Source organism: Rhododendron vialii, chromosome 4a, assembly GCF_030253575.1.
Source record: "Rhododendron vialii isolate Sample 1 chromosome 4a, ASM3025357v1".
In the NCBI taxonomy this organism is placed as follows: Eukaryota; Viridiplantae; Streptophyta; class Magnoliopsida; order Ericales; family Ericaceae; genus Rhododendron; species Rhododendron vialii.
Window position 1 is genome coordinate 26070012 of NC_080560.1, and position 23708 is coordinate 26093719.

Sequence of the window (23708 nt, forward strand, 5' to 3'; positions counted from 1 at the left end):
GCTAAAACAAACACCCATTAGAAGCTGATAATTCGTTTTTTGGACTTGACCGTTAATAGTTATTGGGTACTATCCAGTCCTAAACTATCTGCAGGCCAAACTTAAGGGAATAAAAAATGCGAGGTGAGAAGTAAAAGTGGGCCCACTCCTACTTAGAAATCAAGCCCAAATTCCGGTAAATCTGGAGGAGATATTCCCCCAAATCACACCCAAACCCAAAGCTTTTACCCCCGAAAACCCTCTCTCCCTCAATCAGTCCAAACACACCGAACGTTGTATCTCAGCCGCCATTACTGGCCACCAGCAGCAGTACACCAAACCACTTGCTAAGAATCCAACTGCAAAAAACAAAGTAAGAGGGGGAAAAAAGGTTCTTATGCGAAGGAATTATCTTTTTATTGGTCGTGGCTTTTCTCAGGCTCAAGTTGTTGGCAAAAACTTCCTTTTTCTTCATCAGCCAAGCGTATTGGTTGTTGAAGTACGAAAGAGAGAATTTTCCCACCAAGATATATATGCAGATGGATTTACAGGAAAAAACAACTTCACAATCAAGAAAGTGTCTAGTCATGATCTAATTCTGCATCTACTTAGGGAAGAACCAAACCACTTGCTAAGAATATTGATAGTCTACTGATTCCTGGTCATCATATACTTAATTAAGCCTGGTCATCGTAGTACGCGCGCTCCACATAAGGCCGGAAAAGTTAGTTGCCCCAGGCCCCAAATCAAATTTAGAAGGTGAAAGATTGGAAACAACCTTGGATAAAAGCCATCTCAAATTCTTACTGCTTTTCATTTTAACTTAGTCCTGAATCCCTTTGACACTAGGTGGGCATAGAGAAAGTGGTTCCATGTGTCTGGAACTCCAGGTAGGCACCAATGGCTACAGTCTTGTGGAGCATCGGGTGGAGTCCCTGGCTCACGGTGGCTTGACGGGTGACCATCTTTTCTAAACTCTGTAAGATATGATATGTTCAAGAGCTGCACTTTTCTGTCATTAGTTCCCATCTGTTTTAGTATGTCGGAAATGATCAGATTGCTTGGTGGCTCGGCTTCCATCTTTTTGTATTCAGTCTCTGGTGTTGTGTTAGTGTCGCAGCTTCCCCCTTCATTCCATGTTCCGTTCCTGCAGTCTCAAAAAACTCATACTCCTATTAGATCATCGAATAAAGTGACCCGTAACCAAAACTCACATTAGATCTATGAGTATATGTTTCCTGTCGTTTGCTTTTTGGAAACATGAAAACTCTAACTCCATTTTGGAGTTTTGGTTAAGGGCCATTTCCATAATTTAAGAAATACGGACATGTTAATCTCTCTCGCATGTCCTTGTCGGACAAAAATTTATTTATTTTATTATACTCCCTATGCCCCTATTTATTGGTTATTTTTAAAAATTTTAACTTATTAAGGAAACATGATGATCATTGCACGTGTCATATTTTTATTTTGTCTTCTTACCCTTGAAATCTTTTTAGAATAACATTTGTTAGCCCAAAGGTTTTCTTATGATACCTTATTGAGTTTGATGATAACAAACACATTTCAATTAACTTTAATTTGATTAAATCATATAGCACTTTAATTATTGGGTTCTTATAATATATTAATCTTGGAGTGTTTACTTAATTGTCCCTCTAAAATTCAAGGTTGCTTTGGTGAAATATCTTATAGCTAAGCTATGTACTTGTTGCACAAGATTATTTTCCTAAACCTAGACTGTACGGCTGTTTCTCTAGCATCCTAGCCAAGGATTCAAATAGTCAAGAGTTAAAAGAAGAAAAGGAAAGATTAAGGACAAATCTTTCCTTTATGGTTCAAAGAGCTAATGGAATATTATATCGCTGATTTGAAGTCAATTATGAAGGAAGATTGCAGGAATCATGAATGGAAAGGGAGGAGCCTTTTGTGTCTAACGGTATAATTTCTCCAACAGTCATATTCTTTGCAGAATAAAAAGAGAAGCAAGAGGAAGCTATACAGTGAGAACTCTTGAAGAAAATTGCTATGAGCCATTACTTGAAAATCTATCAGTCATGCAACTATACTCTTCATCTTGATATCTGTACACTCGTGTGAGAGTTCTTATTTTGATCTTCATTGTAAGAGGGAATTGTACACCCCTGTTCATACTTTCTGAGAGATCTTTTTGTGAGTGATTTTGGAGAGAAAATCACATAGAGTTAGGTGTTACTAGCACATGAGTCAAAACTAGTTGGGTTAGATGTGATTAACACCAGAGTCAAAAATAGTTGGAGCGATTGGGGATAGATTGCTCGTTGTAAAGGTTGTCTAGCACCCACGAAGCTAGAAGGATTGTAACTATTGGAGATAGTGTAGCGAATTCCAAGTTGGACACTTGGGGAGTAGACTAGGCTGTGAAGTTGCGGACCGAACCACTATAAATCCTTGTGTTCGATTTCTCTCTTCCCTACTCTCTTTACTTTCCACTTTGCATATCTATATTGCATGTATGAACTGGGATTTGTTTGAAAACAATATTGTGGTATATCATGCATAATTAGCTAATTAGTTTCACATTTAAGTCCATAAATCTATTCTTTAATTCTCTGCATTTGTTGTCTTTTATGTTTTGAGCTTGCTCCGTTACTGTGTGAATTTCTATTTTGAGTCAGCTCAATTCTACTGCAGCAATGTTTTGAAATTCCACATTATATTTGAGATACCCAATTCACCCTCTCTCTTGGGTTGCTATTTGAACCAACAACATTATTAGCTATTCTTGTTGCTATAAAGTAATTGCAAAAGGGAAGGGTAAAAGAATACGTTGGTGGTACGCATAATTATGTGCATGTGTGTCTACATGTATATCTATATCTGTATCTATATATATATATATATATATATATATATATATAGATATTTACTGCCAGTGTTGCCATAGAAAACTAATGGCGTCTCTGTCAAAAACTTGCCTGTAATGCACCGGGGAGTAGCTTCGGAAGAAAGTAAAACTTGTTGCAGGGTCTAAATTTAGCGTCGCCCATAATTTCCAAGTTTCCAGGGACCTCCGAAATGCTTCCATGACACCCATGCTCATGTTCACTGTCCCTCCTTCCTGGAAGTATATGCCCCTACAAATATGAACATCCAATAGAAAGCTCAAGCTTAACAAATATATCAAGGTAACGCAACACTATTGAGTCAGGATTTTTGTACATGATGTTAACATGTTGCAACTTGTGTGTTTTGTAATAAAGTAATAGGCACTATGTAATCTCATGTATTTGAGAGGAGTTCAAATCTCACTAATCACAACTAACAATGCTGATTTTGGCCGAAATAAAGAAGAAAAAAAAAAAAAAAAAACAATTAGTTTGGTCGCAGACTGCAAATAAATATTAGATCTAGAAAAAGTCAATTGCGGTATTAAGGACTACATTGCCTTGGCGAACCATGAACAATAAAACAAAAATTAACATGATAGTCCCAGATGATTGAACATACATGTCTAGGGTTTTGTAATGGTTCCACCAATGTCCGGCATTGAACACAAGAACATCTGCTGCAGCCCACTTTTCACTATACCAATGGAGCATATCAACCCTAATTGTTCCCCGGACGTCCTTCAATGTATTTTTTGGCGGCCGGCTCACTGTTACCAAGTAAGGTGTTCTGTAGTATTCGACGGTGAGGTTGTGTTCGTCAAACCGCATTGAGAGGAAGCCATTGTGTTTGGTTATCGGGTTTCCATATTCTTCCTGTATTGTGGAGTGGTTTGAAACACCTTGTGAAAGCATACATAGAAGGGACTCCCACTGATTTCTGCCAATAGAATCGCCGGCAAAAACTATTCGGCCATTGCGGGTTCGATCGAGAAAATCGCTAGCGTTGAATCTGTAACAACCAGTGCGGATAAAGTTGTCAAAATCAATACAGAGTGAACATCTGTAGATATGTAGAAGGAGTATATGTGATTTTCAAGTCTTGATCAAGGTCAGTAATGACGAAAAGTCAAGTAGGTTTTTCCAGATGGGCCTTTATAGAGTGGTTTAGTATGCCATGGAAGGCTCTCTACTATGGACAGATTTTTGAAATGGGGAATTGTTGCTAATGATTGTTGTATCTTGTGTAGAATCTCATAAACATCTGTTCTTTGAGTGCCAATTTTCGGTGTTCATTTGGACTCAGATTTTGAGAAAGCGTGGAGGTTCTAGAGCTTTGGGGACGAAGTGTACAGATGCTTCACTTTTGTGCCCATCTACCACTTGTGGAGAGAGAAATTCTATGGTCTTTACTAATCTAGGCTCTAATTCGGATGCAATAGCTAAGAAAATTTTCGAGAATATTTGAGCCTATTTTTGTTCGTGGAAGGCTGCCAAGGCCTCTTCTGAAGCTCTTAGTATTGAGGCTACTTGGAATCTTCCTTCAAGTTTTATTCGGGATACGTGATGTTTAGAACTCCCTTCTAATTTCTTAGAAGTGTTGTTCTTTGATTTCTTGTATTAATTCTCAGCCTCTGGCTGGAATTTGTTTGTATTGTTGGGATTTTTCAAGGCTGTCCCCTTGGTTTCTTTTGGGTGGTTATAAAACTTTCCAAAAAGAAAAAAAGAAGAGTAGGTTTTGCACTGTTTGTTTTTATATATATATTTACGAGAAGATTGCCCGTTCCTAAAAGCACCTCTAACCAAAAAAATTTAGCTCTATTAATGTGCGTGCATGAACACATTTATCTCCAAATTCACATCAACTATTCCATCTTTACAAAAATGCAAATAAAAAATTTCCCTTGCTCAACAATAATTTCACATAAAGGCCCACCTTATGAAGACATGAACACTCAAGAAACCAACCGTGATCATTCGAATTTATCATCATAGATTTTGAATGAATAGTTCTGTGGGAAACCCGTGCTAGCTTGGCCTAAATGATATGGTTTCAAATTAATCGATTTACCTAAATGATAACAATGACAAAAACTATGACCTGGAAGCACCGTAGATGTGCAGTGACACAATAGTCAAGAAGAGTGACATGATAGTAGTGAATAGTCGGGTTAGAAAAAGAGGATGACCTAAACTGATATTGGATGTCATGTACAGAAGGAATTAGGTTTACTAACTCTAAGTGAACATGTAGCCCTAAACAAAGCTCAATAGAAAACAGAATTTATTTAGCCGACCCCAATTAATTAGGACACAAGACTTGATTTAGTTTGGTTTGGTTGTGACCTGGATGCAGCACCAATTTGTTACTATGGGCCCTGAAGGCACATGTTAAGATAGCATTAATTCTTTCCCTTTACTCCACTTTCATGGGGACTATACATATAGTAGTGATGTAATCAATTCTTTTTGGAAATTGATTTTTGCGCTCCATTTTTTACTGATGGCGCTAGTAACTTTATAAACAAAGTGGAGCGCCATCAATAAAAAGTAAAACGCGAATATCAAAATCCTTCTTTTTTCTCAAAACATTAAGTTTTTAAACATGGGACACAAATGCCCTCACATTCATACAATAAACTAAAAACTATTAACAAAATGCACCGAAAGAAAATCAGACTAGAAAAGTTAGCAAACACAATGTTTCCATGCAAACACATCACATTCGGCTCTCTGACGATAACTACAACTAGAGGCCGGGCACACGCATTGCGTGTGCAAGTCAAATCTCTCTTATTATTTTTTGTAACGTTCAATCAATCAAACAATAAACGTAATTTGATTTGCACACGCATTGTGTGTGCTCGGCCTCTAATTGTATAACAAAACTGAAAACATAGCTAATGAGGTCATCCTTTTGGTGTCCCATTGCATGACTATTTGATTCATTCTATAATCAGAGACGGAAATAGACACATATTTCATGCAAATCCAAGATGAGAGACTTAGTTTGGTGTATTTACAAAATTTTAATTTCCTGCCCTGTTTTTTATTTCTTATATTAATGACGTGTCAAAATGGTGGTGTGGTTGTGTCTTAATTGAATAACTCAAGGCTGGGGCGATGCGTGTACAAGTCAAATTTTGAAAAAATTTATAAAAATTCAATCAAACAATACATCGAATTCAATTTCCGGTTTTTATATCATTTCATCAATTGTGGGGGTTTTTCTACAAAACAACTAATTAAATAAACACACCTCACGTAGAGTTTAATTCCTCTTGTTTTGTGGCCAGAAAGATAAGTACAGTGTAAAGGAAAGTAAAAAAGGAGAAGCCAAGTAAAAAAAGGAGAAGCCGGGTGGATCCCTGTAGGGAAGATCACAACCGTCCAAACGTGCTTTCAACGGTCTGAATTTAAAATGAAACTTCCCCATAAAAATTTCATTTAAATTTGGATCGTCTAAAATACTCTTGGATGACTGTGATCTGCACTACACGCCATGTATGCACCCTGTGCTACAGTATTTCCGAAATAGCAATTGAAAACAAAAGGCAAAGAGAGAAGATGAGATACCTTGCCGTAGGAGACTGTGTGGCAGTATAGCCTCTTAATTTCTTTGATTTGTCGCTATTTTAAAAAATACTTAAAACGTCTAACTACTCCTACTTGTGAAGTATACAGAAAACAAAAAGTAATAAAAAAACAACTAAAGGCAGAGTGAAAAAGGAAACCTTATAGAAGACAGATTCGTTCACTTTAGGTTTTCAGAGAAAGAGAGAAGAAAGGTGTTTGGTTCCACTATGAAAGAAAATTCCGACTTAACTGTAAATTTGAGCGGAACGTGGGTATGGCAGTTGGGTGAGACTACTTTTACACAATTCTTTTGGGGGGCATTTATGAAAAATGAAAATACATGACATGACTTCAAAAAAGGGGGACGCCAAAGTGGTGCTCTCCCTTTATATATTAGAATACATATTACTACAAATAACATTTCGAAAGAAAAATACCTTCCAGAATATTTTAAAGTTATTATTTAAGAAAGAAAAATACTACAAGTACCTTTTGAAAAAATTCTGCTGCACTTAATTCATCAACCTTTAAACCCACTCTTTTTCTTCATTCTTCCCTTATGGGTAGAGTACCAAGTTGGTCATTGGAAAAAAAAAAAAAAAAAAAAACTTGCGTGAGATTTGAGAGGGCTTGAAAAATAGAGGGAAGCAAATGAAAAGTGAGGTTATTATATAAGACTTAAAAGGGTATTATAGTTTCACTAGAATAAGTTTTTCTTGCATGAACTTCTTCTACGATTTTCTATGGTAGTGGGTTCAGTCATAGTCATTGACATTTAATAGTCTCTTGACATTTGCCCTCAAGGCACATGTTAACAAAACCCATTTTTAAATAGTGAAATTTTTTCACAGCCCAGTATTTACACATCACATCTAAAAATTTGCACAACCCACTATTTGCTCATGTCTCACTAGAAAAAAATGAGCTATAGTAACAATAAAATTGTCACAGACTCCAAAATAGTTGTCACTAAAATAGTATGCAATGACAGTTTTTCACCACTAGCACTTTTAGTGACAATTTTTTTGTCACTGTCGCTAATCTTTTCTTTTCTTTTTTTAATGTTTGTAGTCTCAATTAAGCTTATTCACACACAAACACTTTGAAATAAAAAAAATTCATATAAGGTGATCACCTTTTTTTTTTTTTGATCAGCAAGGTGATCACCTTTTACTGTTCCGAAGAAAGCAAAGGTAATGAACGTCCTCTCTTAATTTCTCCAAATCAGAGCTTGAAGAAAGGAGAATAATTTTACATAGAGGCACTTGCATATGCAATGCTTGTGCAAGTGGAGTGAAATAAACTAGCCTTATAAATAAAATACGAATAAAATGATGGCAAAAAGAATGATGCAAAACAGCAACCAATTAAGAATTGAAAGATCAAGGCATCCAGCGCAGAAAGAAAGAACTCAAATTCAAGGGAAGCTTCAATTGCTTCCCTTAGAAACTTCATACACGCACTACGGCATGAGGATTGCTTCTAACCAAGCAGGAAGAAAAAGGAAGATTTGGCACCAAAATTTGTGTGAAAAAAAGGTGGTCTGAATGGTGGCTTTTGTTGCTTTCGACTTTGATAACTCACCCTCTCGACATTTTCTTTTCTCTACCAAGAATCTCAAGGATTAAAAATGAGAGTTGATCGACTTGTTGCTTCTCTGTGCAAATCCAAAAATTGAAACTTCGTGGACTTCCAAAGCATTTGGAACTGCCACTGTAAGATGTAAGGGGATTGATGGAGAGGTTGGCAGTTAGATAGTGGGTTATAGAGGAAATAAATGGAAGAAGTATACCTATTTTCCAAGTTCCCACCCTCCCTTTTCTTAGGGAGGCAGGAGGCTTAAGAAAATCTCCCTGTTGAGTTGAAATCATCATATAGGAAATGAACTTGCCATTTCTCTAATCAACCCAATCCCTCTCGAGGGGAAGGGAAAAATAGAGAGGAAAAATTACACTACACTCCCTGTACTTAGACTGAAATGCAACTACCCCCCCTATACTTTAACTCATACACCCCCTAAACTTTGGACACTTTGGACTAAATTGGGACTGCGGGAATATTCCTCTAAAACACGTTGAATGAGATCATTTTTTCCCTGGGAGTTTGCATCCTATATCATTGGTCTAGAGGAGGGAAAACCAGAAAATTGTTTTTGGAAAAAGATAAAAGGTGACCAAATAGTTAGGGTCCGTTCTTATTTTTCCAAACCAACCAAAAGATAAAGAACCAGAAAATTAAAGGAAAGGTAAAAAAGTTATGTCTTGATATCTTCATATTCAATAATCCTTTTGGATTAATTTCTTCTCTTTATACATATTTTTCTCCTTTAATTGCTAGTTTTGATCATAAGTTTTTTACAATTTATATTCCTCTCGTCTAGAAAAAACAATAATTCACAAAAAATTAAGGCAAATCTAACAGAGAAGATTTTTTTTTGAATAAAGGCCAAAAACTAATTCAAAAGGATTAATAAGTCGAAACACCCTGTTTAATTATAAGACTTAATCTATTTCAACTTCAGAAAACTTCTTTGTCTGAAATTAGCTACAACGAAAATAGTCGATTATGTACAGGGCCATCCCTTACATTTTGGGGGTTCGAGGCGAATTTCAAGGTTGGGCCCTTAATTATATTTATGAGCAAACAAAATAAAAATTAATTCAACCTAAAAATGACAAAAAATGCATATAAGAAGGTAGATTAAATGTGGGGTCCATAGTTTAAAAGTAAAAGGCCTAAGGCGCTCAAGCCGTGCTTGCGATACATCAGGGATTGATGTGATGTAAAAAAAATTCCCGACTGCTCACGATGGTACCAAAATAAAAAGGGCCCATAATTTTGTAATTTTTTGGGGGCCTAAAGTAGCCAGCACCATGTATATATATCTAGAAAGGAAGAAAAAGGATACTTCCTCTGTCCCATTTTTAAGTGTCCAGCTTTGTACTGCAACTCATTTTGGAGACATTACCTTTCACATCCACTTTTCATAACTATTGTAGTGGTCCGTATATTCTGGTACGGCCACAGTCACTGAGTTCGTCAGAAGGCCACAATGCAACCCTCTGCGGTTCGGACCAAAGCTAGGCCACAATGCTCCCTCGAGGCTCGGCTGGGCTCGGAGCTAGGCAACTAGGTTCAGCCATGTCACCAATGATAGCTCCCTTGAGACTCGGCTTGGCCCGGAGCTAGGCAACTAGCTAGGCTTGGCCATATCTTCCATGACAGCTCCCTCGAGGCTCGGCTCAACCCGAAGCTAGGCAACTAGGCTCGGCCATGTCTCCCATGACAGCTCACAATAACCACCTTATCCGCTACGTCACGGGTGACGACAGTCGACGCGTGTCAGACGCATAGACAAACTTGGAGAGCAAGCCAAGGACCCTCTATAAATACCAAGGGATAGTAGCCCTAAAAGGTAGATGATCTCCTACTCTTAAAACCTTATATCCTTTTGCTGGCTCTACACTTTTCTCATTCTCATGCCAGAGGGCCATTCCGAAGCTCCTCCGGTGTGGTTATTTAGTCGTGCTTACTTGTGTACAGGTTAGGAGAAGGCTAGACGATTAACTCAATCCTTACCAGAGGTTCAGAGGTAAAGGACCAGATTCTTTGGAGCCCCACAATTGGTGAACCTGACGTGAAACTTCTTCTTGGATCCGCGGCGGCTCCACCTCCCTCTCTCTTCTCAACCTCCTCTCGCTTTGAATCAAACCATTGTTTCTCAGCCAAAATGAGTGGAGGACAACCAAACACACTCCCTCCTCAGAGAACACCACCATCACTCCTCCGATCGGTAGCCATATCTATGTCTCTATGCCTCCTATCGCGGGGTTCTCGCCTGCCTCAAGATGCAATAATAGCTTACGTTCAATCGTTGGAGAAGCAATTGGACAGACGCGACAGGAAGAAAGCCCCCATCATGGTGGGGTTTGCAAGGTTCAGCGACACGAAGAAGACACTCCGACGGATCTCCTAGTTAGGAGACCGTCCAATATGACTACAAAGACCATGAAGTGATTGATACACAACGAGCCACATAAAGCTCAAGGTCAGCGGGAGAGGGACGAAGCTATCATTGTAAAAAGTCCAAGGACAAAGTCCAGTCGACTGTTCGGCGCTTGCGCCATCAACGGCCTTCGACCAACCATCAATCGTAAGAGCTTTTTAGAGTCTAATCGACAGTTCGGCGCTTGCGCCATCAACGGCCTTCTGCCAACCCTCAACCGTCGAGGCTTTTTGAGTCCAATTGACAGTTCGGCGCTTGCGCCATCAACGGCCTTCAGCCAACCCTCAACCGTTGGGGCTTTTTAGAGTCTAATCGACTGTTCGGCGTTTGTGCCGTCAACGGCCTTTGGCCAACCCTCAATCGTTGGGGCTTTTTAGAGTCCAATCGACTGTTCGACATTTTCACCATCAACGACCTTCGGCCAACCCTCAATCGTCGGGGCTTTTTAGAGGCTTATGCCATCAACGACCTTCGTATTAAGTCGGCCAACTCTCAAAACCGTCGGGGCTTTTTAGAGTCCACACGACAATTGGCGCTTGCGCCATCGAAGACCTTCATATTGGTCGGCCAATTTTCTCACGATGGGGGGCAATCTAGAATCCTCATGGCATTCGGCCCTTGCACCAACAAAGGCTCTCGTTACGGTTCGGCCACTGTTATTCGGCTAGACTCATTGTCAACTTCTCATGTACTCTATTTGTACCAGAAGATGTTGAAAGGCTATTGTAATGGTCCGAATATTCTGGTTCGGCCACAGTCACTACGTTTGGCAGAACGCCATGATGCTACCCTCTGTGGTTTCGCCCTAAGCTAGGCCACGATACTCCCTCGAGGCTCGGCTGGGTCCGGAGCTTGGCAACTAGGCTCGACCATGTCTCCCATGATAGCTCCCTCGAGGCTCTGCTTGGCCTGAAGCTAGGCGACTAGGCTCGTCCATGTCTCCCATGACAGCTCCCTCGAGGCTCAACTCAGCTCAGAGATAGGCAACTAGGCTCAGCCATGTCTCTCATGATAGCTCACACTAACTGCCTTATCTGTTACGTCACAGGTGACGTCAGCCGACGCGTGTGAAACGTATAAAAGTACTTGGAGAGCAAGCCAAGGACCCTCTATAAATACCAAGGGATAGCAGCCCTAAAAGGTAGATGATCTCTTAGTCTTAAAACCCTAGTTCCTTTTGCTGGCTCCGCAGTTTTCGCATCCTCACGCCAGAGGGCCATTCCGGGGCTCCTCCGGTGTGATTCTTCAGTCGTGCTTAGTTGTGTGCAGGTTAGGTGAAGGCTAGGCATTTAACTCAATCCTAACCAGAGGTTTAGAGGTAAAGGACCAGATTCTTTGGAGCCCCATAATTGGTGAACCCAACATGAAACTTCTTCTTGGATCTGCGGCGGCTCCACCTCCCTCTCTTTTCTCAGCCTCCTGTCCCTTTGAATTAAACCATCGTTTCTCAGCCAAAATGAGTGGAGGACAACCAAACACACTCTCTCCCCAGAGAACACCACCATCACTCCTCCTTCAATCGGCAGCCATATCTATGTCTCTATGCCCCCTATAGTGGGGTTCTCTCCCGCCTTAAGATGCAATAATAGCTTATGTTCAGTCGCTGGAGAAGCAATTGGACGAACGTGACACGAAGAAGGCCCCCCTCAAGGTGGGGTTGGCAAGGTTCAGAGACACGAAGAAGACACTCCGATGGATGTCCTAGTTAGGAGACCGTCCAATACAACGACTACAATGACCATGACGTGGTTGATACACAATCGAGCCACATAAAGCTCAAGGTCGGCGGGAGAGGGACGAAGCTATCATTATAAAAAGTCCAAGGACAAAGTCCAATCGACTGTTGGACACTTGCGCCATCAACCGCCTTCGGCCAACCATTAACCCTTAGGGCTTTTTAGAGTCTAATCGACAATTTGGCGCTTGCGACATCAACTCCCTTTGGCCAACACTCAACCGTCGAGGCTTTTTAGAGTCCAATTGATAGTTCAGTACCTGCGCCATCAACAGCCTTCGGCCAACCCTCAACCGTCGCGGCTTCTTAGAGTCCAATCGACTGTTCGGCGTTTGTGCCATCAATGGCCTTCACCCAATCCGTCGGGGCTTCTTAAAGTCCAATCGACTGTTCGGCGTTTGTGCCATCAATGGCCTTCAACCAATCCTCAACCGTCGGGGCTTTTTAAAGTCCAATCAACTATTCGATGTTTGCGCCATCAACGGCCTTTGGCCAACCCTCAAGCGTCGGGGCTTTTTAGAGGCTTATGCCATCAATGACCTTCGTATCAAGTCAGCCAACTCTGTATCAAGTCAGCCAACTCTAAAAACCGTTAGGGCTTTTTAGAGTCCACACGACATTCGGTGCTTGCGCCATCGAAGACCATCATATCGGTCGACCAATTTTCTCACACCGGGGGGCTTTCTAGAATCCGCATGGCATTCGGCCCTTACACCATCAAAGGCTCTTGTTACGGTTCAGCCACTGATATTCAGCCAGACTCATTGTCAAGTTCTCCTGTACTCTATTTGTACCAGAAGAAGTTGAGGGGCTATTATATTGGTTTGAATAATCTGGTTCGGCCATAGTCGCTACGTTCGGTGGAAGGCCATGATGCTACCCTCTGCGCTTTGGCCCGAAGCTAGGTCACAATGCTCCCTCGAGGCTCGGCTCAGCCCGGATCTAGGCAACTAGGCTCAGCCAAGTCTCCCATGACAGTTCCCTCGAGGCTCGGCTCAGCCCGGAGCTAGGCGTCTAGGTTCAGCCATGTCTCCCATGATAGCTCCCTCGAGGCTCGGCTCGGCCCGGAGCTAGGCAACTAGGCTCGGTCATGTCTCCCATGACAGCTCACACTAACTGCCTTATCCGCTACATCATAGGTGATGTCAGCCGATGCGTGTCAAATGCATAGACGAACTTGGAGAGCAAGCCAAGGAGCCTCTATAAATACCAAGGGATAGTAGCCCTAAAAGGTAGATGATCTCCTACTCTTAAAACCCTAGATCCTTTCGCTGGCTCTACACTTTTCTCATTCTCGTGCCGGAGGGCCATTCTGGGCTCGTCCGGTGTGGTTCTTTAGTCGTGCTTACTTGTGTGCAGGTTAGGCGAAGGCTAGGTGATTCACTCAATCCTAACCAGAGGTTCAGAGGTAGAGGACCAGATTCTTTGGAGCCCCACAACTACCCTCTATGGTGGCAATATTATTATAATTTTATCCACTAGCTTTTCAAAATGAATCTACTTTTAGATGCAAAATAGAAAAAGTATCTATTTTTTTTCACTAACTTGACAAAATGGACATTTTTTTTAAGGGACAATCCGAGATGGAATAGTACTGGACTGTAATAAAGAGACATAGAGAGTAGATATTTGGTGTGAAACAAAAGTAGAACTAATCCTTTTGCTCCCAAACATGACTAATATTCTCACAAATAGCGAGTTTGAATACAAGAACATGTTTGCCTCGAAGGAATTGAACAGTGCAAGAAAGTCGGTGGAAACAGAAAAATTCCAACAAAAGAAACAATTTTTGGTACAAAAAATGTCTACAAGAAAGTGGTATAGGGGTAAAATGGTCTTACTCAATGTGTTTTAGGAAAAATTCCTTCCAACCTCCCATTTCAAGCTTTTCCGTTTGTTTTACAGAATTGTGAACTGTCTCAATTTAGTCCAAAGTTGAACAGGTGTATATGTTGAAAAATGAAGGGCAAGGGATGTAGTTGCAACTTGGCCAAAGTACAAGGGATATAAGTGAGGTGTGTGTGTAAAAAAACACTACTATATATCCATCACATTTAATGAATTCAACTCATTTAAATGAAATCAATTTAAAGGGAAATTGTAATCAACTCAAAAGAAAAACGTATAAATGTAATCAATTGTTTACACTCGTTTTTGGCACCCAGTCCTAGACTATTGCCGGAGGACCATTTAATTGAAATTCAATTAAATTGGGCTATGAATAAAGATGTTTGAGTTTAAAATTAATGGGCCAGGATAATATTATATGGGCCCGATTAATTTTAATTCAATTGGGTCGTGGGATAAAGGCTTTGTGGGCTCAATTATTTCGGTGGAAATAGAAAGGCCCATAATTGCATTAGTTATTGAAGATCTTCTGGAACCATCCCATAAAAAGTGGAGAGTGGGTTAAGTATTTATTACTTTGCAAAGAGCTATTTGACTTAGTCTAAGTCAAATAGCCAATAGTTTCTGTCATCCCACGAAAAGGGAAAATAGGAGAGGCTCATTAGCCTTTCTCAACCTGTGATAACTACCCACTCATGCATGATAGTTCAAACATGAGACACTTGGCGTGACAAGAAGCAAGGCGGAAAATTCATCTCATGCAAAACCATAAATGCTATTTGCCTGTAAATACAAGTTCACAAGAAGAAAAAGGGTTCAATACTTCAAAGCTCAGCGCTTAAACCAAAATCTTCCTAGCAAAGCACCTATTTTACTTTTCCTGTACCAACTCAATTATTTCTTCAAGTAATTCAGGTTTTTTTATCTTTCCCATTACGCAAAACTTTATTACTCGGTTAATAAAGTTTTTTTTTCTACGTTATTACTTCTTTCCTACACGGTTAGGAAATTGCTGAGTCCACTTCGTTGTGGCAAAACCACGAACCTCCATTGTGATCCAACCCTTAGGTTCACAACACACTCGCCTCCAAGGTTACAAAGTCAGAAGAGGGCATCCAGACCTTTACGTTAGACGCAATAAGTCTTGGCTCGCCCGCGCTCAGTCCTTGAGCCATTTCGTGACCAAACATCAACTTAAAAGGTAGGATCTGGAAATCGGATCCGACTTCTCTATGAGAATTTTTGAGGATCTTGTGAGGGTTTTGATGTGAAAGTGCCAACACATTAATGAAAAGATTCAAGGGCTCACATCAGCTCTTCCTCCTTGTCTAGCCAAACGACGTAATACAGAGGCTAAAAAGATAACATAGAAAAAACGGGAGACACCCACAATCCGACATCTTCTTTTCCATTCCACGTCTTACAGTTCCCATTGCCAGCCCGTTCCATTGCGATAAACTTGTTCCCTCTCAGTATAAAAAATCAAAAAAATTAGTCATAAGGACGGTAAAATAGTTTTCATTTAGGGGAAAGACGTCGACAAAATAGTTTTTGTGGAGGTCCTTCAACTTTTTGAGTTTTTTAGCCATAAGAACAAAACATGTTTAGGCACTTTCATGAGGTTTTAGGTTGCACTTTCCTATTATAGGATTTTAGTGGTTTAGGTACTTTCATAGAGTACCTTAGGGTTTTAGGTACTTTCATATATAGGGTACCCTAGGGTTTTAAGCATTTTTATATGGTACCCTAGGGTTTTAGGCACTTTCATATGGTACCCTAGGATTTTAGATACTTTCATAGGCACATTTGCCCTTATGTTTGATTGCAAAATGTGCTTATCCTTGAGCCAAAAAATGTAAATATGAGGAATATTTGGCTAAGTCTCCCTAAAAAATCATTTCCCCTCAGCCGAAAATTTGTTGCACTTTCATGCTTTCCCATGCGTGCTCTTGCAGTTTTCAACATTTGTTTATATGTTAATTTTGTCTGGTGATGGTGGAGACATCAGGAATAAGATTGCGCTGTCCCATTGCTTCTTGAACTTCAGTACTTCACTTGATTCACTATTGATTTGAAATTTTTTCTTCGTAGATTGAAAAATGAACAACAACAACAGCTCTAATTTTAATTTGAAAAGAAACTGGAAAATTGGAGGGTTTTGACTGGGGTGTTGGCCGAGGAGAAGAAAATGTACAAGAAGAAGATGAAAAAACAGTTGTGGGGATTTCTCTCTGGTGGGGGACAACAGAGCTGTAGAATAGGAATGGAGAAGAAGATTCCCAATTGAGGGTAACGGAGAAGATGGATGGAGGTTCCCTCCGTTAGACAATGAGAGATGCTACACACACAGCAATCTGTGCACAGATTTTGTTATGGGGCCCACCACGGGTCTCATACAAATCATTCGAGCCGTTCATTAAATGTAAAACATTTTTTCAATGGTCTCCGTAAAAAATAAGCTCAATCCAATATCTATAGGTGCTTCATCCAACAATCTAACTTTTCTTTCAGATTTTCGGATAATGAATAGTTGTATGATTGGATTGAGCACTTATAAGTATCGGATTGAGATTATTTTTTACGGGAACCCTTGAAAAAATGTTTTACATTTAATGAACGGTTTGGATGATTTGTGTGGGACCCTTGGTGGGCCCCATAATGAAATCTGTGCACAATCTGTGCACAGATTGTATGTGTGTGTAGACTTTCTGTTAGACAATTATTTATGTACTATTTGAAATTGTGCCATTTGGTTAAACAAGGAGAAGGAGCTGTTATGAGCCCTTGGATCTCTCATTAATGTGTTGGCACCTTCATATCAAAATTCTCACAAGATCTTCACAGGGAAATTCTCATAGAGGATTTGGATCCGGATCCAGATCCGGAAATCGTATGTTTACCATAACAATATTCTCTAGCAAATCGGCAATATGTAGGAAAGGTAGGATTTTATTAGGAAATATTCTATTGTATCTTCGTAAAAAGAAAGGCAGGAAATCGTATGTCTACCTTAACAATGTTCTCTAGCAAATTAGCAATATGTAGGAAAGGTAGGTTTTTGTTAAGAAATATTCTCTTGTAAAAGGAATTGACCAACAAGAAGACGATAACTTTAACATAAAATTATGATTGAACGGTTGGGGATGTGCTCTTGTTTGTATGCCTGTACATTTTTCACTATGTTCTACCATATAAATTCCCCCACAATTTTTATCCATAGACAGCTAACATTATATATCAGGAAAAGGGCTGGTAGGGGAACTTAAATGAAAAAAGTAAGGATAATGAACACCTAACATTATCTTTTAATATAATGAGTCTTGATCATTATTTTTTAATGTATCTATTTATATGCTATTAGAATGAACACCTAACATTTTCTATATCCAAATCCAAACCTAAAGAATAATGATCACTCTACGTACCCGGGATAGATGTTTTAAAAAATAACGCTCAGTTTACTAATTGCTATGCCCTTTGAATATTGTTAAGTTGCATTTGTAAGCCCTGGGCCTTCCACTCAATTGGATGGAGTGTGAACTTTTGTTGGGAGTCTTGTTATCGCAAATCCGATGTATATTACAGCACATAATTTTGCAAAATAGTTTCATCGAGAAATCTGAACCATTTAAATAGGCATAATTTCATTCAAAAATTCTTTCAATAACTTGCCTAAATTTTCTATATCGGATGAAGGACTAGTAGATAGAGGCGTCAATCAAGTCTAACTGGAACCAATACAACATGAGCGTGGCATAAACTGTATCATGCAGTTTATATTGTTGGTATGTATGTGTAGATGTTATTCAAACGCGAAGTTTAACTATTCAACCGTAACATCTACTTGTTAACAATCCATTAAATCTTAGTTGGTGATAATCCATTTTTTTTTTAAGGGTCCATCTTGGCACTCCCTAATCAGCAATTGTCTAAGAGAGTGGTCAAGTGGTTCATTTACCAGTTTTTTTACAACATGTGCATCATTCAATATGAATATTTCGTAAAGGCACAAAGTCAAAGTACAAATTGTTAGAAGAAGTACAAGTAAATTAAACGAGGTCCATTGAAGTACAAGCATTTCTTTTTTACTTTAATGGCCAAATTGCGCATGGAAAAACACGACACATATTATGCCAAGCTAATTGACTGTGCCCTGATATATGTTAAATATGGAACGGCATGACACAACATAAAGCATATTAAGCACAAATACAAATAAATTGGTTTTGTTCAAAGTGCTGATACCTTATCCCGCATTGGAACAGAAAAAGATGATAATTTAGTGATAACCTATGATAATCCTGCAGCTACAAGGCCTCTCATTCGAGAGGATATTTTAGGAGCTGGTAGACATCAAGCCTAAGTTTTGTTGGCTTGGATAGCCTTGTCCTTGTGTTGTTATGTTTCGCTTCTGTCTGTTTAGGATGTGTGCCAACTCTGTTGGTGAAGTTTATGAATTTCCGAACTACGCAAAATAAATTAATAAATAAATAGGGTTTGCGCAGCACAATCTAGTTAACAGTATATGACAATAATGGCATGCATGAATAAGTATATGCAGGGTACGTAGCGGACATGGAATCTCAACCCTGAAAACCATACCTAGGAAGATTACAGCCCTCCGGCTGCCACCGCCATTTCAAGTAATCCCCGTCCCTACGCCCGTTTCTCCGGCATCTAAAACCAGGATCAAGAAACGGGCAATCCTCGGAGTAAGCCCCGAGCGGGCAATTTTCGTCTGGAACCCATTTACCAGTTGAGTAATCACAAACTCCTGACGTAGGATTTTGGCTTTTGGGAAAATCTTGTCGTAGAAAACCAATACCAAGAAGAGACCGTGGCAGGAATGGGCTTGTGGTTGTGAAGAAGGTGACGGTGACCATGAGAAGGGAGAGAAAACAGAGAGCACCGATTAGTTCTCTCTTGGTGATCAAGTTTGGGAGAGAGAGAATGTGTGGCTTTTGTGTTATGGGGGATTGATGAGAGGGTTGATGATCCATGAGAAGAGGAAGGAGATTGGGATGAGAGAGAGAGAATTCCGTCATATGAGGGAACTTTGGGGGGATTGATTTTTGTTGCCAAATATCGAGGACTGACCTTTTCTGGATTCAAGAATAATAATTGTAGTTTATTTTGGTAAGTATATAATTGTATTAGTAGCTAGTAACTTCCATTCACGTTTTCGATCTAATTGCTCTTTCTATGACTTGCCCGCACTCCCATGTGTCAAGGAAATTATTAATAGAATAGATCGATACTGTCCCTAAGAGCATTCACAGTGGTATAATCAAAACAAAAAGGTTTGGAAAATGATATTGGCATTCCAAAAATTGATGCAAACACTCAAAAAGTAAAAGAAAATGGCTTTAGAATTACATTGATTTTAGAGTGCCTGTATCAAATTTTTAGAGTGCCAATGTCATTTCCCAAATGTTTATAAGGTTAGCAACATTTACTCAAAAAGATCTCACATTGGAATAACCAAACTTATAAACGTCTTAGCAACTCATTAAATTTTAGCCTTTGGATAATCAAAACTACCAACCTTTTGCCAATAATCAAATTTAATTGTCTTTACATTTTCTCAATCAAGTATACCATTATTACATAAAAACATTCTTTCTTCAATTTTCAACATGTTTATAACAAAAATAATTTTAAAAACAGTTTTTTATGTGTTTTTTTATTAAAATTGTTTTTCCCAACTTTTTTTAAATAGTTTTATTTCAAAACAATTTTTTTTTTACTAAAACATGTTTTCAAAAATTGTTCTTTTGAAAGAAAAAACTTTTTCTATTCAAAAACTAATTTTTTTTTAACTTTTTCCGAAAAATTATTTTTTTTAATCAAAGTTTGAAAACTATTTAAAAAAAAATTATTTTCTATGTCACAATTTCTAGATTTTTATAAGTTAAAAAAGTGATGTAGTAAGTTTTGGTTATTCAATTTTGATTGTATCATTATAGACCTCTACATTGCTAATCTTAGCAACCTCTTAAATGGATAACCAAAAGATGATCTAGCAACTTTTGACTATCCACTTTTGATTATTCCACTATGGATGCTTTAATAACCACACACACACACACACATATGGGACAGTTCCGGAGTCACCCAAAAAAATACCTAAAAAAACACCTCATAGTTCCCGATTAAATTTTGATGATCCGAGCCGCTCAATGTGATTAGAACGTGATTTTAAGAATACTTGCGTGAAATCAGCAAAAAAAATGACCGGGAAGGGCTTGATCCGAACAATTTCAAACAATTTTTTATTGAACGGTTCAAATAAAAACTGTTCAAATCAAGCATTTGCTGGTTATTTTTTTGCTAATTTCTCACGTACATCATTAAAATCACATTCTGCACACATTGAACGGTTCGGATCATAAAAATTTGATCGGAAACTATGAGATTGAGATTTGGGGTGCTTTTTTAGGTGTTTTTTTGGATATCCCTTGAACCGTCCCGATTTATACATATATATATATATATATATGTACAAATATATATACAGAGAGCTTCTATTGCGGACGTCCTTACAATTCTAAGATGCCGACTTTTTATGCTAGCCGTTGGATCTCATCCAACGGCTGTGATAAAAGGGGAGACACGCGGGTAAAATAAGGGGGTGGGTCGGGTAAAAGCTCCCTCGCGGATCCACTCCGGGTCAAAACACCACCCCACGACTTCCACTGTACGCGTCATTTGAAACAAACAAGAGAGAGAGAGAGAGAGAGAGAGAGAGAGAAGCTGCAGCCACGAAGATGAAGAAGAGTGAACAAAATAATGAACGAAGAAGAAGAAGATGGACGAACGAAAAAGAGGAAGAAGGTCTCTCTCTCTCTTTCTCTCTCTCTCTCTCTCTCTCTCGATTAACCGATCTCTGTGTTTTCTGTGAGTTAGGGCTTCGAACCAGATTTAGGTCTCGAACCAACGAACAGAGGTCTCTCTCTCTCTCTCTCTCGATTTCCCCTAACCCACTCGACTACAGAAGATTAGGGCTCAATTTCCCCCTAACCAACATACATGTTTTGATAATCTTCATTCTTAGGGCTCGATTACAGAAGATTGGGGCTCGATTTGAAGGGGTCTCTCTCTCTCTCTCTTTGAATCTGTTTTTTTTTTTTTTTTTCAAGTTGGGGGTTTTCGAGAGAATAGGTATTGGAGCAGTATGTTTACAAACAAACAAACAAAAAAAAAGCCCTAGATTCGAATACTTGCTGCGTTTTTTACTTTTTAGTTTCGAATACTTGCTGCATTTTTTGAGAAAATGGGTATTTTACAGTTCAGTGTGACAAACCCTAGTTTCTTCGTTCATCGAACACATGTAGATTTCAAAAAAAAAAAATACAGATATTAACCCAAAAATATAGATTTTTGTAATCTCTTGTTCGATTTCAACCTATACATAGTCTTGAGTGATTGCTGAATGGGGGTTTTTGAGGTTTTTCTGAATTTGAGTGTGTTTTGTCTCTTGGTTTTTAGAATGCAGTGTTTGGAAGATATCGACGTAGTCTCACAATTACCATATCAACCATGTGAATCATCTCAACCATGTGAACATTTGCTAATTCTTCTCAAATACCTTACCTTGTAGTGTTTGGACGATATCGATGGTGGAAGCTGTGGCTTTTCTTGATGCTTTGCGCTGGGCTCATGGGAAAGGATTCAGCAAATTGGAAGTGCTAACGGACTGCTTAATGCTAGTTTAGGCTTTGCAGAGTATGGAGCATGCTGATGTTTTTGTTAAACCTGTAATTAGGGATATTCTAGATTTGGTGCAGGAATTTGATTATGTGGCAATCACTAACGTTCCTAGGAATGTTGTAAGAATTACCCATAATCTTGCTAAGTCTGTAATGCGTTAGCGGTTCTTATATATATAATCAAGTATCCATTTCCTCAAAAAAAAAAAGCAACAGAGCGGATTCTAGCGTTTTGGGTTTGCAAAATTTGTTTCGTATTTCCGTTTGTTGTTATAAGTTGATGAAACTAGCTTCTATTATGTTGGCCATGGTTTTGGCAAAAAAATACGCCATTAGAAAGTTTCAAAGTGCAGATTCAGAGTGCTAAAAACCTATTTCTATTTCCCCTGTTTTCTAGATAACACCTTATCCCCTATTTTCCAGATTTTCCCTTGTCGGCTACAACTAATTTACCAGATTAATTAGTGAACCAACCGGTCCTAGCATAAACACCCATCAGTGCATTGTAAACATGGACAGTGTTACCCAGCTAAGGCCTATTGTTTGGCCTTCCCAAGAACACTCAATATAGTTGCCAGATTAAACCACGTACCAATCCAGATTACGACCATTAAGCCAGATTTCCAGATTAATTAGTAATCCTGGACATTCAACCACACAATTCACTAACGTTCAAGAAATACAAAATAAACCAGATTCTACTCCATTGTTTTCCAAATTCCAGATTGTACCTTCTTTACAAAATTTCCACCAACTTTCAACAATAGAAAAAAATAAACCAGAGTACAAGCACAATACATCAAATCCATGTGAAAGGCACCAATACATCTCCTACATAAGAACCCAAAACAGTCAATCGTTGCACATAATGCTGCTAATAAAATGCTCCCTGCCAGTAGTTGATGCGTTAGAGCCGTTTCATATGACAGCTGCACTTCTTTTTGGTGCAGAAAAGTGTCAACTATTGAACCACGAAGGGTTAATGAATGAGAAGAAACATCACTATACACCAGAATTCTTCTGTTTATAAGGAAATCCTCAATGAGTGTAAGTAGCTCCCCAGAGAGAAATAATTCTGCAAGTACACATCTTGTCCGCATATCAGACCCCGCTGCATATGAAGCCAATTACGAGTTGTTAATGGAAAAGATTCAGAAAATGACCGAAAGTATCATGAATGCCAATCGACAACCCTACCTGTGAGCATGTGTCCAGCAGAGGATTCAAAAAAGAGGATAGAACCACTCTTCAGAAAAGATTTGAATTCCTCCATAGCAACTCCATAAATTTTGTTCAGTACAACTGAAAAAAAACACGCATGCCTTGTCCATGGAAACAGTAAAGAGAAAAAAGAACCAGAAAATGATTAGCACCTAATTTCTGAATCCAACCGGAGATTACCAACAAAAAAAAAAAATCGAACCACAGATTACAAAATCTATATTTTTGGGTTGAAATCTGTATTTTTTTTGTAATTTGGCATGTGTTCGATGAACGAAGAAACTAGGGTTTGTCGCATTGAACTGTAAAATACCCATTTTCTCGAAAAACGCAGCAAGTATTCGAAACTAGTTTTTTTTTTTGTAAACATACTTCTCCAATACCTATTCTCTCGAAAACCCCTAACTTGAAAAAAAAAAAAGATTCGAAGAGAGAGAGAGAGACCTTCAAATCGAGCCGTAATCGAGCCCTAAGAATGAAGATTTTCAAAACATGTATGTTGGTTAGGGAAAAATTGAGCCCTAATCTTCTGTAGTCGAGTGGGTTAGGGGAAAATCGAGAGTGACCTCTGTTCGTTAGTTCGAGCCCTAAATCTGGATCAAGCCCTAACTCGCAGAAAACACAGAGATCGGTTAATCGAGAGAGAGAGAGAGAGACCTTCTTCCTCTTCTTCGATCGTCCATCTTCTTCTTCATTCATCAGCTTCTCTCTCTCTCTCTCTCTCTCTCCTCTCTCTCTCTCTCGTTTGTTTCAAATGACGCGTACAG

The 23708-nt window shown here is 39.0% G+C and overlaps 1 protein-coding gene across 1 annotated transcript; it reads right to left on the minus strand.

Moving 5' to 3' along the window:
• Nucleotides 1–371: 371 nt before the first annotated feature.
• LOC131322497 (protein trichome birefringence-like 8) lies at nt 372–19073 on the minus strand. The gene is made up of 4 exons (XM_058353844.1): nt 18614–19073; nt 3469–3858; nt 2937–3095; nt 372–1126 (listed from the first exon to the last, which is right to left on the minus strand). Exons 1-4 carry the CDS (start codon nt 19054–19056, stop codon nt 793–795), a joined length of 1326 nt encoding a protein of 441 aa, XP_058209827.1. The 5' UTR covers nt 19057–19073; the 3' UTR covers nt 372–792.
• Nucleotides 19074–23708: the final 4635 nt, after the last annotated feature.